General features: G+C 33.8%; 2 protein-coding genes across 5 annotated transcripts in view; one reads left to right on the forward strand and one right to left on the reverse strand.

The window, feature by feature from the left end:
* The window catches only part of LOC128239083 (uncharacterized), a 4523-nt gene extending 3110 nt beyond the window's left edge, over positions 1 to 1413 (reverse strand). The window contains exons 1-2 of one of the 2 annotated variants that reach the window (XM_052955535.1): positions 1219 to 1413; positions 1 to 285 (exon numbers count right to left, since the gene is read on the reverse strand). The exon at positions 1 to 285 is cut by the window's left edge and continues 16 nt beyond it. In XM_052955535.1, the coding sequence (XP_052811495.1) occupies positions 1 to 258 (258 nt within the window). In that variant the 5' untranslated portion in view covers positions 259 to 285; positions 1219 to 1413. Of the gene's footprint in view, positions 291 to 1218 lie in introns of both variants that reach the window. The other variant, XM_052955534.1, reaches the window with a different exon arrangement.
* Positions 1414 to 5848: 4435 nt separating this feature from the next.
* LOC128238470 (intermembrane lipid transfer protein VPS13D-like) overlaps positions 5849 to 15242 on the forward strand; it is a 93068-nt gene continuing 83674 nt past the window's right edge. For all 3 annotated transcript variants that reach the window (XM_052954423.1, XM_052954424.1, XM_052954425.1), the window contains exons 1-10: positions 5849 to 5915; positions 6979 to 7097; positions 7489 to 7566; positions 8294 to 8406; positions 9401 to 9478; positions 10169 to 10246; positions 11507 to 11623; positions 12619 to 12744; positions 13889 to 13939; positions 14366 to 14607. In XM_052954423.1, the coding sequence (XP_052810383.1) occupies positions 7001 to 7097; positions 7489 to 7566; positions 8294 to 8406; positions 9401 to 9478; positions 10169 to 10246; positions 11507 to 11623; positions 12619 to 12744; positions 13889 to 13939; positions 14366 to 14607 (980 nt within the window). In that variant the 5' untranslated portion in view covers positions 5849 to 5915; positions 6979 to 7000. The remainder of the gene's footprint in view (positions 5916 to 6978; positions 7098 to 7488; positions 7567 to 8293; positions 8407 to 9400; positions 9479 to 10168; positions 10247 to 11506; positions 11624 to 12618; positions 12745 to 13888; positions 13940 to 14365; positions 14608 to 15242) is intronic.

Here is a 15242-nt window from a genome sequence, read left to right on the forward strand (position 1 = left end):
GAGCGGCACATTATCTCCGGTCTCCACCTTCGTTGTCAGCAGTGCACGCTCCTGTCCCTCTTTGATTTCCTGTTGCAACAGCTTAATTTCTGTGAGGCGCCGCATCTCCTGTCGGTACATGTCTTTCTTCATCTCATCGATTTTGCCATTTAAGTCTTCGTTTAAGCGTTCATTGTTGAAGTACACATCGCTATGGTCTTGACGAAACAGTTTCTCCATCTTTGTACGTGATTTACTTCTGCCGCTTCCGCCAAACATGGCTTGTTCGCTCCCTTATTGTTTACACTGTCCTTAAGTGAATGGAAAATAAATCATTTCAATGAGTTCTATGCAGTTTTATTGCTTTTGTTTTTAAAGGCACTTGCTAGTTATAGTATTTAATCACTTCCAATACTTCAAAATTTCCATTTCCATTTCCATCATATTCATCAAAGTGCAAAACAATTAAAGTGGTCACCTATAATGGTTAAAATGTTGTGCCAGGGTTGAAGTTACATAAAAAAACCATGTTAAATAATTATACTTAAGTGTTTGGTTTGTTTAATTGAAAACAAATATTATTTAATGGAGCAGGGAACGAACTTTTAAGCATGAGTAAGTGTAACCAATATACCAATGGTTATTGAATAAAAAGTAACAGCGATAAATAATGCTATAGTGTAATCGTGTTATATTACTTGCTTTCAAGTGATTAACAGAGATTTATCATTAAAACACAAATGAACACCAAAAAAATGATACAGTGAAATATCAACTTGATTTTTGTCACTGTTTCCCTGAAATTTAAGCTCCTACAGGCCTTAAGCAAAATTTCAACGACGTCATTTCTTATATGACGTTACGTTTGCATACAATTAACTGTCATTTTATATCTGCCGTGAAATATAGTTTTTGATACGTACTCGGTGAAATATAATACGATATTACACTAAAACAAAGGATATCCTCTCTTAATCAAGAATTAAATTGAAAACACTGGGCGTGGTCTAATTTAATTGTGTCCAAAAGTGTTTGTGTTTTACTCAGATAATTTTGTTTAGAAACATGTATTCGACAATTTCTACTTGTAAAAATATAATATATTGTAACTTGTAACACACAACATTTTTTATTTAATTTTCATTAATGTTGAAAACTTATTTATAAAACATGCATTTTTTTCCTTTTATACTAAAGCGTTTCGTGCCTTTAATAAAACTACCCAAAAACAGTACTTACCTTAAATCCTAGCCATTGAAGAGTCTTAAAGGTGTCTTAAATTCCCTCATAGTCTTAATATTTGCATACAACAGGTGCATTACTACGGAGTTGTCAAAATTCACTCCGAATAGATTCTTAAGCTAGCCTACCCGTAATAAAAATCATGATAGTTATTAGATAAAAAACACATCTCAAAAATACTGAACTGACACAAAGTCAATACACACCGCCAATAACTACAGATTCTGATCGACAAACTTATCTTTTTTGTATCTTACAATGTATTGTTGGTTCTTTAGACAATAAAGCAAACTTAGATCCAAATACAGACAACTTTGATAAAAAAAGTCGCAGGCCAAATACAAAATTACAATTGTTTATGTTGATCCGATGCTTTAAATATATTATTGATAAGTGTTATGTGAATACGTGGAGTTTTGTTTTAACGACGAATATTGAAAAAAGATCATTTATTAGTTGTTGCTGCTGCTGCTGTTGTTGTATATGATGATTTGATGTAATGATGATGATGGTGGTGGTGGTGGTGGTGGTGATGATGATGCGGAGGAGGATGTTGATGATGATGATGATGATGATGATGATGACGACGATGGCGGCGATGACGACGATGGCGGCGACGACGACGACGACAACGACAGCCGTAACTATGGCGATGATAACAATGATTAGTGTTTCTTTTAAAAAACAGCAACAAAAAAACAATATTGGTAAACATATTTGGCCTGAGTATTCTTTTAATGTTTTATCATCATTTAGATTGTCTATATAACATGTAGAAGTCGTTGATCACCGATGGATAAATCACTGCAAATCTGTATTGTTTTATTGATTTGCACGTTAGAAAAGCTCATAAATGTGTTTAGAGATTTACAACTCGACACCTTACAAGTTCGAAGTAAATGAAATATTACTCTAAATAAATAGGCCTTAATTGCTGGCGCTTAGAAATATGAATACCATGGTCTTGTGGCGCCAATTAAGTTCCGGTGAAAAGTTATTCTAATGGTTGAAAGTTATTCCAATATAACAAATAACTAAATTGTTTTAAAGGTACATTCCCTCAAATTATATTGACGAACACAATATAGCTTTAACGGATGTTTCAAACATTTAGTGTTTAGCCATTTTTTTCGAGCTGTTCAAAATGAGTTTATTTAATTTTTGTAATAATTATACACCAAACAGCAACAGAAACCTACTTTTGAACAAAGTTAAATCTAAGCCTATTATAAACATGATGTAATCGTCAATAGCGATTTTACGCATTTCGTCAAATTGGAGCTTTTTGTTAATTGTTTAAAGATTATAAAAAGCAGAGCCTTATTTGAATTTTTAATGACGTTTTATCATTTTTATTTTTATTATTACACGTACTTAAGTGGTACGATGTCTGTCGGTGAAAAATATGTGAGAGGGTTCCTTTAAATTGTGGTTGGTTTTTGTGCTGCATTAAATATAATCAACGTAAAAATCAGTTATGCAAACACGTCTGAAATCAATTGAAAATGCGAGAAAAATGCGTAAAAAATAGCTTAAAATGAATTGTTCACAGCGTTAATACATGTACACGTATTTATTATGCAATTAATACTATTTTCAATAATTATTTATAATGGATTCCATTTTACCAGTTTATAGCATTATTTAGAAATAAATTTATAGATCATGATTAGCTTCAAATACATAACAAAATATCAAACCTTAGTTGTTTCAAACTCTAGCAAGAAATCCACAAAAACTGGTTTCAAACTGTAAGAATATGTGATATAAAATGTTTTACAATCTACGGATAGAACATACTACATGCAGAAACAATGCATATTATATTTACACAGACTTTCTTTAAGTCCTGCATGTAATCCAAACAAACATGAGCTTTGATGACACACATCAAGACTTGTTATAGACTTACTTCAGTTGTCACAGGTGTCAGTTTATAAGCCTGTGGCTTATCAGATCGCCGCTATATACTTCAAAACAAATCCAGTCTGGTGAAATGAATCGCGTGTTTCTATGAAGTAATTTTTTTTTCGTAAATCAGGAGATTATCGATATTGAAGTAATTGTCTGCCTATGTCCCACGTACAGCATGGGAAAATTAGGATAACAAGAACACGTATTTTTTTGGCTGTGTTATTTTTTTCATCTGATATAAATCACGCTCTGTTCAGTTTTATGTTTTAAAACGTGTTTATATATCCCAAGGCCACTAGTGGTGCTCGGGTCCAGAATCCTTAAAGTGATAGGCGGACACCTATAGCGTGACAGACTCACCCTCAACTGTATTTTTTGCTGTGTTTTTTTTCATCCGATATAAATTACGCTCTATGCAGTTTGATAATTTCGAACAAGTACATATATCCAGAGGCCCCTAATGGTGCTCGAATCCAGAACCGAAAATATGGTAGGCGGACACCTGTAGAGTGACCGACTTATCCTCATCTTAATTTCATTTATTTGCAGATTTCCTTCACTTTCTGAAGATGTACCAATATACCTATCAATAAGTTGTCTGCGGTCGCATTAACGGATTCATTAAATAAGTGATAAGTTAAAAGGGACTGAATTAAATGGTCGTATTACTGAATTATGGAGTGTCCGTTTTTACGGGATTAACTACCAATGAATTATAGAGAAAAAAGATCGGTTCTGAAAACAAAATCGGTCTCATTAGCGAGTTGGTTGTGAAGACGGGGTAGTCGCATATATCTTTTTCTTAACCCCCCAGACATATGCAGAAGCGGGAATGCTTACCTGCAGTATAAAGATATCCGTCATTTGCATCTTGTTCGAGCTAACGAGGAATTCGAGCTAAGCGAGATCGACTGTATACATAATACAATACATTTACAACAAGAGTTAGCATGGGGACATGTAGGGAATATGTAATAATAGGTAAGAAGGGTGAAAAGAGAGGGATTCGAAAGGGAACTTGCGGCTGACGAACTTGGATGTGATAACATAAAGACAGCTAAATTTATCTAGGGTTAGATAAGAGACAGTATGACAGATCTCGTACCATATGCACGACCACATATGTGCACGAACGAATTTGCCTACAATGGCCGAAGAGAAAGAAAGGACAGAATACAGATTTCGAACCCACCACACGTACGCCCGATGGCTGTGAGAGCCAGTTTCGAGAACCAGCCAGCCAGTTTCCGTCAGAAAATGAACCAATATAGTAATAATATGAGGATAAGGCATGTTCGGTTTACTAATACCAGTATTGGAACGTCAGGTTTATATAATATAGAGAAATAGAATATCCATTTCCAGGGGAATATGAACTAAAATGGAACACGAAATATACATAATTAAAATGTAAATTTATAGTTTTTGATTCTGAATTAATATTTCATCAAAACCTTGTGAATAGCCGTATTTGCTTGGTTTAGAAAAGCAAACTTTCTTCCATTTACAACGTTTATGGCACATTATGATACATTACATGCCCGTTCATTAAAAGGTGTGAACGGAAATATCGGTACGGGCTAAACTGTAGTAAATAAAAGATATTACGTATGGAGAAGATTGTTATTTCTGTTCGAACAACATTTTAAATATCATTCCAGCGAGGTTTTTTTTAGAATAAGTTTCTATTGCGCGCACATTCCCTCACAGTGAACTTGAAGTTTGGTCGCTCATTATAGTGTGGGGTCCCGTGTAACACTAACAGTGCTGTATCCCGACCGCCGGGATTTTCACAGGAAGGGGGGGGGGGTACTTGGGGAGTGACTATGACTTCAATTCAATTGCTTGTCTTTCGACAACTTATATAGCAGATTTGCGAAATGTATGCTCGACCATTTTACATGAACATGTTAATCAGTGACCCCGTTAATATTAAATGCACATCATGACAATTGAGGGTTATAAACCGGAACTCTGTAATAATATTGTGTCGCCATGTGATCTTTATGAGTGAAGTTTGTGAATGTTTACAGATTTACCACAAGTGTGTCCATGAAACTTACTGCGGAGATTTAAAACTTAAAGATTTAAAAGTCAACAACGGCAATCGTGTGAACAGCATTAATTCGGTTAACTCAGTTTAACAATGCTCTAAACTATCGACTCTAAGAAGAGTATAATTCATTAAGTAAAAACACGTTTATTCTATCTCATTAGATGTGAATTGCGTTTTATAACATAACCATAAAAATAAGATATAGCCACGGTCCAATATACATGCACATGTGTATATGTCCGCGATAAGATATCTAACATTCGGAACTCCTCGGCCATTTTTTCAAAAACAACCTCGGATGTATATGGACGGTTTACATACTTAAAAAGTGGTACGTTTAAGTCCGCTGCAAATAGATCGCGTAGTAATCTTATTTAGTAGTTAAAATTTATGACTTAACTCTTGGGAATCGTAATTATGTTTGCAATAATACACTTCACTGGCAATCAATTTAAACTGAGAGCAATGAATACAACTCTTAAACACTACATTTAATTAATGCTTTTATTAAAAAAAATACGGACTACTTCAACAGATGTACCGGCATACATCCGAGGTTGTTTTCAAAAAAAATGGCCGAGGAGTTCCGAATGGATATCTAATTCTCGTTTTTCTCGTTGAATGGCGTGCCGTTTTGACTATAACAATTGTAACGAGTTCTACTTTCACTTTGCCGGAGGATTATTTTTTTTCTACGCTTAAGGGAATTATCATGCTATTACTGGTAAGTCAGGCTTCAAATTTAAATAGTTCTCGTTATTTTTGTTAAACTATCATATTCTGTAAATATTACATTCCCTGACTTCCGTTGATATCAACATGCGTCATTCTTTTCTGACGCAAACGCAGGTGGGTGGGGTAAATGACAACTACATTTTTGACAGGTGTTTGGATTTCCTGGTTGTTCATTCCGAGACATATGGTCGTTCAATTGTAAAATCTAATTGCTTGTTATATCTGCTGATTTATACAGTAATGTTATTTGTAATAAAATTCTTAGGTGTAAATTAAGTTAGTAGTAAGTAAACATAGGACTAGGAGGGGAAGTGTGTCTGTACAGGGCTCATAACCATGAACGCTAGAATATTACAATATAGCATGGTTCTCTGTTCAAATGAGCTAACCAGTCTATTGGTTCTTACCCACACCCTCAATATTCCACCCCATTCACCTTGAGGCCAAACAATTAAAGGTGCTGACTTTCCTTTTACTTCTGACACAGCTCACACCAATAAAGCGGTATGACTAAAATGTGAAAATAAGGTTTATTTTTTTTTGAAAATAAAGTTATTTTTGTTAAAATAAGATTTTGATAAAAATCTGAAAATAGGGTAAGTTTTGGCGAAAATAATCTTTTTGACAAAAATATTGTTTGTTTTTGGTGAAAAAAATGTTTATATAAAATAAAAAAAACATTTTAATAAAAATCTGAAAATAGTGTAAGTTTGGCGAAAATAAAGTTATAAAGGGGGATTTTTTTTATTTAGATTGTGTTGCTAATTTTGTATACAGCAATAGATTTAACAATATAATAATTTGCTGTTTTTAAATTTTTACCATCAAATACCAGTACATTGATTTTGTATTGTGGTACAATATTATTTTGTTTAAAAATCTATACACAAGTATATAATGACTCCCTAGTTGTTACTAACATTAGAGTGACCCTTTAGAGTACTGATTTTTTAATTTTTTTTCAATCCCTTAAAAAAAATATCAATTCCAATAATAGGTTCATAATTTTTCTGAAAAGTAAGAGCAATGAACAATGACTATAAAATTTTCAGACGCAGACAGAGTAAAGCAGGCATGTTAGAAGGCCTTGCGGCGTGGGTGTTAAACACCTATGTTGGGGAGTATGTGGAAAACCTAAACACAGACCAGCTCTCTATTGCTCTGTTGTCAGGTATGCTACATTTACATGTATTTGTTTTATTAATAAAAAATGGTCCATGTTATAATGATTATGTGTTATACATATATTCAGACCTGGGCTCAGGGCCCTTGTTTTACAGAAAAATATGAATAAAAACAAGCATCCAATCCCCACACTGGTTTGGTTAAACACTTTCTAGGCTGGTTCAAAACGTAGAATTAAAAAAGCCACTATAACATCATACAATTTGTAAAGACAAGTTTTGACTTGTGAATCAAAAGACCTTTTCGATAACTGGAAATTACTACATGTTTAAGGCATTATAAGGTCTTTTTTTTAAATATACAACTCTCAAGACTCTTCTGTTTAATTTTTGTGTTTCTGGACACACTTTAACAGATGTTAATAATTTTTACAACAGGTGCTGTTGAGTTGGAAAACTTACCTCTCAAAAAAGATGCTCTCAGTAAACTTGGTCTTCCACTTCAAGTCAAATCTGGTGAGTTGCTTGCAAGAACATTCAGTGGTGTTATATAAATAGAAACTGACTGCCAGCCAATATTTTGTTAACAGATCTTATTGTATAATTGTAGTTAAAGTCCTGCACTGCCAGAATACTCTTTACTTCTGCTTTGTGCAAAGAAGGTGATATATATATCGTATATCACTTACTACTACTTTCATATAAAATTAAGTTTGCATTTGAATTAACATGAATTCAAACTACAAACTGTACCTATATTTCATTAACTTATTATTTCTTAGGTGACTGTTAAATGCTAAATCAGATTCCTGTCCGACATTTTGCACAGTAAACCCTTGGTGATTTCTATAGAAAATAATCTACTGTATGCAGACATTTTCTTTAGTACAACTTGTACGTAGTATATAAGCCGTGATTGAATATATTTCTGTTGGTGTTCAATATGAAAATATATTGCAATCTTACACTGAAATGAACAATTTTTCTTTTTATTATGTGCTTTAAAAGGATATAAAATGACAGTTTATTTCTGATTTGTAAAAAAAATGTGCCGAAGTGTATGCTAACCTAACATCATCTCAGAAATTATTTGAATTGGTGTCCAAGCCCTGTGGGCGCTTATGTTTGAGTTGGTATTGAGAGTTGTTTTGAACAGTGAAATATATCATTTTTATTTTATTGAGAAATCTCTATAAACATAACATAATGCATATAATAAAAATGATAACAATCTCCCTCTCAGGGTTTATCGGCAAGATCAAACTACAGATTCCTGTACGACGCATGCACAGTGAACCGTGGGTGATTTCCATAGAACGCCTCTACCTAGTGGCCGGACCACTTTTAGAGTACAAGGTGGGTATCAATTATTTGGGGTTGCAGAATTTTATCCATATAATGAAGGATCATACTGAAACTTTTTCCCACACATTCTGTGTTTGTTTCTCAGGGCTTTCAGAAAAAGGCTGTAGCCCACTATTATTTCCGAACCATAACATAATTCAGTAAGGAGAAACTCACTTAACAAATTGTTGAAGAATGTGTGATTCTGTAGGTTCCTGTTAGAGACATGCCAGTGTTCAAAATTAGTATAGTAATGCCTGGGCTTCTATTTTTTTGTGTTACTATATTGCGCTGCTAGACATGATTGATTGCAAGTGGGCGTCTTTTCAGGATACAAGATTTTTACCCCACCCGGGGACTGGTATATTTGTGCTGTAACTCTGAATATTTCTGAAGCGTTGAGGCCATTTTGAAATAACTGGTATTTATAGATCAATAGCTCATTTTGAAGTAGTTAATGGATATGTTTCTTAACCTGGCCTTTGTTGTTTTCTGATATCAATTTCATACTGCTGTTTGTGGTTAAAGTGGTATTTAAATGTTCCAAAAATTGACATTGTCTACATTAGATATAATATATTTTAGTGAATAGTTATGGGTAATACTCTACAGAATATAAGTTGTTGCGGCATTGTCTCACGCATATGAAAAACTTTCATAACAATAATATATGTATTGTGTTGCATATGCCTACCTGAAACATGGGAATATTACGTACAAAAAAGGGGCGACAGTGACACAAGTAATTCAGAGAAACACAATTTTCAATGTGATTAAATTTCTGCATATTTTTTTTATTAACTATCTAAATCCCTCCTCTCTGAATGTTTTGCACTATGCTAAGACATGATCAAATACTCAGGTTTGTGTGCCATAATCTCATTATTGTATGAACATATATATATATTCAGGCTTGTTCAAGAAAATTATGATTTTGATGACTAACTAGTTACTTGTTTCTGCAAATGTATTATTCTTTTCATATATTTTGATTCAAATATTTCAGTATGATGAAGAAAAAGAAAAAGCAGCGACTGAGGCAAGGAAAACCCAGATGTTAAAAGCCTTAGAGGATAAAATGCAGGTGGGTTTAACACTGAGAAACACTAATTGCAAGTGTTCACAAGAACAAAGTCAGGTTTCGATATTATAAACTCACTACGCATATAAGTTAGTAGATATCTTGGCTGTTTCGGTGTTTAAGAAGTTACATTTACAGTAATTTTAACAGTGTGTCAAAGGCTAAGCATTTGAAATTGAGTTTTGGTCATTGTCCCAATACTTTGTGTCAGTTGTGAGTACTGGTAGGTTGAACTGGTAAAGAATGGGTATGTTCATCATCCTTACAAAACATACAATTCTTGTGTAGCCTAAATAATAAGGTTGCAGAAAATACATGTGGAGTTCCTTCTTTGTTTAATATTAAGTAAAGTTAGTAAAACTACGTAATGACTTACTTAGTGTCAGTGTGAATGCCTTCCAGTATTGTGCATGCTGACATTGCTAAATATCTCACTTAATAATGACTATTGAAATATTGAAATTTGATGGCTGTGTTCGTCACAGATTTTCTAAATGATTAATCAGAATCCATCTGGCAATACCATTAGCGAAAGCAATGTGATTAACACTTATAATACTAACAAAATATCTTAACTATTAAAGTTTAATAGTTAAGATATTTTGTTAGTATAAATATAATAATTATATAAAATATATAGTAATTTAAAAGGGCATAATGTTTTACAACTACTGTATTTTATGTTTCTTTCAGATCCAGAAGACCTACACTGGGTCGTCTTGGTTTTCATATGGTACATCTGTACTGGCAAACATACTGGAGAACTTGCAGGTAGGAAAACTTGGAATTAGAAGTACAAATGCCTTATTGTAAGTGTATAGTACTCAAAAACTTACTCATACAGAAAAAATATGTGTATGTAAATCTTACAAGAGTTCCGTAAGCCTGTATGTATTGTGTGTAAAGTTTACTAAGAAGTCATTTTTATGCCCCCACAAAGTGGCGGCATATAGGGTTGCCCTTGTCCGTACGTACGTCTGTCCGTACGTACGTACGTACGTACGTCCCGAAGATTGTTTCCGATCTAATTCTTGAAAACCGTTTGTCCAATCCTCACCAAACTTTAAACACATGTTTGTGACCATAATATCTTGATCAAGTTCGATAGTCATGGAAATCGCTTTAGTCATTTAGGAGTTACGGCCCTTTTTTGCCAAAAATTCCCGAAGATTGTTTCCGATCTAATTCTTGAAAAACGTTTGTCCAATCCTCACCAAACTTTAAACACATGTTTGTGACCATAATATCTTGATCAAGTTCGATAGTCATGGAAATCGCTTTAGTCATTTAGGAGTTACGGCCCTTTTTTGCCAAAAATACTTCAAAAATATATGTTTCCAATCTAATTCTTGAAAAGTATGTGTCCAATCCTCACCAAACTTTACATACATGATTGTGACCATAATATCTTGATTAAGTTCGATAGCCATGGAAATCGCTTTTGTCATTTAGGAGTTACGGCCCTTTATTTGCAAAAAAAGACTTGAAAAATACGTCCCGAAGATTGTTTCCGATCTAATTCTTGAAAACTGTTTGTCCAATCCTCACCAAACTTTTAACACATGTTTGTGACCATAATATCTTGATCAAGTTCGATAGCCATGGAAATCGCCTTAATCATTTAGGAGTTAGGGCCCTCAGATTATCCTGAATAATCATTATGGCTTATTTTCTGTGACAAAAAATCGAAGTGGGGGCATCCGTGTCCTATGGACACATTTCTAGTTAGTTTTAATTTGTTTTTTTTTGCTTGAAAAATAGTAGTGGTATTGACATTGCATTATTATTGGTGTCATTTTATGCGCTGTCAATTAAAATGCTAAAGATTGGGCAATAGCTGTTAAATTTTGGAAAAACGTTCAATGGAATCACATGAAACTTTGTATGGAGGCTCACTTATAATGAGAATAGGAACATGTTTAGGAAGTCTCAACTGTAATATGCATTGAATTATGTTCCTAGTAGTGATGTTGTTTGAGAGTTTCTTTTCTTGTTTAATTTGAACTGTACAAACCTGTTGCTATATTTTAGCTCAATGTGAGTGACGTCCATCTGCGCTATGAGGATGCAATAACAAATCCCTCCTGTCCATTTGCGTGTGGCATTGTCATCAAATCTTTGACGGCACAGAGTACAGATGATTCATGGGTAAGGAATGTTTATTGAAATAGCTGTTTTTAAACAACATAAAGACAACATAACAAACCCCCACTGTCTGTTTGCATTGGGCATTGTCATCAAATCATTGACTGCATAGAGTTCAAACAACTCATGGGTAAGGAACGTTTATAGAAGTATTTGATTTTAAAGCTGCACTCTCACAGATTGACCGTTTTGACTACTTTTTTTATTGGTTCGTCTTGGATAGAGCCTGAATTCTTGCATTACTGTCTAAAGAACAGTGTTATAAGACTGAAAAAAACATTTTCCTGGATCAGAAAGTAAAAATCCCTTTAGTGCAAGATGTTTCAAAGTGTGATCATTTAGGATCCACAAAGCCTAGTATATCTACATGATGGTCTCATGGGGTCTGTAAAATCATTGTTAAGTCTCTAGCAGGGCTTCTAAAAGTTTGGAACCCCAATTGTTCTGGACCCGGCGACTGAAATCGGTCTGGCTTGGTCACAATCAGTCCAGACCGGCAAATTGCCGGTTTTTAGCAGCCCTGGTCTCTAGTATACCCTCTGTCAACCTGAAAACAAAATATCAATTCTTTCTTTGGGCCAATTTTTCAGAACTTTGTTAAAGTAATTAATGTTGTTAATGTCAACATTGTTAACTTTCAAATCTTTATTGCTCTGGAAATTTAATGGAAAAAAACTTGTGAGTATCAGGCTATCTATCAATTTTGAAATAACTGTTTCAGACAGACTTGTTTTATTTTAAATTATCAGCACATCATCGAATATTTCACGTTTAAAAGTTAACAACATAATTGTTAATCACCTTGTTAATTTAAAGAAGTTCTGACCAATCAGCCCATTATGTTTTGTTTTCAGAGGCTAAAGTTTGTAATTCGAAGCGTGGTAGATCTAATGCACAAATTGCTGGATCTCTGATCTAGACTACATAATCTATGTTGATACAATCTCAACACTTCGCAGTGAAATACTTCTTTAAGAACTACCTTCATGTATTTTCAGACGCCAAAGTTTGTAAGTCGCAGTGTGGTCGATCTAATGCACAAATTGGTGGATCTGCGGGACTTCTCCATCTACGTTGACACAAATACAACACTGGTGGGAGACTTACCTAGGGACAAGATGGCAGTATGTATTGTTTTAATAGCATAAGGCCTAAAAAATGCTTTTATAGTCAGTAAGTTAAAAAAAGGAGCTGTGTGTGTTTTAATACAATCAAAACTAGCTATGTGGAACTCTGTTATCTTGATGTTCTGGTTATGTCGAACTTTTTTTTTGAATATTTTGGGTTTAGTTTGTCCGGTTTTGTATTTTGGTTATATCGAATGTTCGTTACCACAAAGTATTTCCTGAGGTCCCGACGACTTCCATATTGCCAGTTTTGTCTGTATGTAGTTTTAAAAGCTTTATACAGGTACCGGTAGATACTTATTACTTAAACGCATTTACACAATGATGACAATAACCTTCTTGCTTAATGTCAAAAACCTGACCTACCCTTACTGTTTTTAGACAAGGTGTAACCCTGACCACATTTTTTTTAAGCCTGAATATTCTTATTATTATTTTTATCCTCTGCCGAATCAATGGTTTCGGGAGGGGGATATTGTTTTGGCGTTGTCCGTCCGGACGTCCATCTGTCCTTCCGGAACCATATCTTGGTAGGCATTGATCAGAAAATGTTCGAACTTGGTCAGAATGTTCCCCTTGATCGAATCTCGATCACTTTTAAAAGTGGGTCACATAGGGTCAAAAACTAGGTCACTAGGTCAAATCTTAGAAAAAATCTTGTCCGAAACCATTTCATGGTAGTGGTTGGTCGGATTATGTTCATACATGTATGACCGAACACATGATAATAATTCTAAACAAACTCAAACTGATATCCAATGTTCATAATGGTCCATTTCTCTGCAGCCATAAATACATGTTAATATAGGAATATTCCACCTACTTTTCATTTCCAATCTATGAACTTTGCCTAATCAGGAGGGGGCTATCAATTCAATGAATTTGCTTGTTTACATTAGCTGTACATTGTTTTGACCTTAGCTTATTTGTGGATGTGATTCCTTAGAACATGCTTTTTATATAATGTATTTGGACAACAAGTTTTCGCCATCAATACTCTTCTGACAGGAAACTTTACAATAAAATTAAGATTTAAAGGTTTAATTTGTGTGTCTCAATCTCAGACTCGAGACATTTAACTTCATACATATGTACACATTATATGATTCATGTAAATGTAATGTTGTTGTATTTATTCTAGGATTCCCTTCTGAGAGAGATGTACATTTCTTCAATTACTAAGCAGTTCAAGGTAGGCTGAGTTGAACTAAGATTTTGCTCAATAGAAAATTTGTAAGGCAAAGATATTTGAGAACATAATTATGTTTTTCTCAAATGCTGTAAATTCCATTAGAACAATCTTCTACATTGTAAAGATTAAAAAAAGGTTTACTTATAGAACAACTGACTTTTTATATTTATTATGTTATATTATATAAAATGAACAACTTGTGACAAGCAGTCTTATGTATACTGGATAATTTTGATGAAAAACATGGAGGTTGAAATAAATTATATTTAAGTTTGATTTCAGAACAAAGTGCAGTATTTCATTATTTGATTCAAGACAATTGACTAATACTTTAAGAGCTGATAATAACCTTTGATATTTTTCGTGTGAATTATTCTGTCCTTGTTTTAGGTAAAATGTGTTAAAAAAAACTTTAATGCTTTTCAGGACCATGAATATATCCTCTCACCAGTATCAGCGAGTGCCAAGATGAAACGCCACACAACTGCCCTACCCTTGCGGAACCTTGCCACACCCCGAAATGCCATCGACCTAACACTGGAAAACATGGCGTTCTCTGTGAGCGAAGATCAGTATCGAAATATCGTGTTGCTTCTACGGGAGTTTGATCAATATGAACAGAGTAAGCGCTACAGGAAGTGGAGACCGCAGTGTCAGCTGCATAAAAAGTAAGGATAAAATTTAAATAATTAAATGTAATTTATACAATTGTGGGTATGGAAGTTTTGTTTAAGACATCAGACATATCAACTACATTTGAAAGTTTAAAATACAAATGAGTATTTGTAATTCACTCATAGCTGTGACTGGTTTTCCTTCCACCTCCAGTTGACTTTTAGCCAATAAAATGCTTGAAAAATATTTTAGAAATTGCCAAAAATGTCATCAGCTATCCCATAATTTTTAGATCAGCAACTTCTTAAAGGAAAAGTGACAGTTTATAACTTGTCTGTTTTTCGAAGAAAAGAACTCAGGGATTTGTCGTTGCCTTGGTGTTGTTTTCAGTTTCATCATTATCAAGACTGTGCAAAAACTTGGCTATAACTCAGAAATCGTTAAGATATTCAACTGAAATTTGGTACACATTTTTGCTAGAAGAAAGCCCCTTTGGATTAAAAAACTGTTGAATTGAAACCCTTTTCTGATAAAAGCAAAAACAAAAAAAAATTAACAATTAACATTAAGTTTTATTAAAGTGCACTCTCACAAATAGACCATTTTTTGTCTTTGAATGATTTAATTTTGCATTGATGTCTTAAAACTGTAGATTTAAGAGTGGTGATAAAAGATCAGATCGCAGTTA

Source organism: Mya arenaria, chromosome 6 (genome assembly GCF_026914265.1).
Source record: "Mya arenaria isolate MELC-2E11 chromosome 6, ASM2691426v1".
Taxonomy (NCBI): Eukaryota; Metazoa; Mollusca; class Bivalvia; order Myida; family Myidae; genus Mya; species Mya arenaria.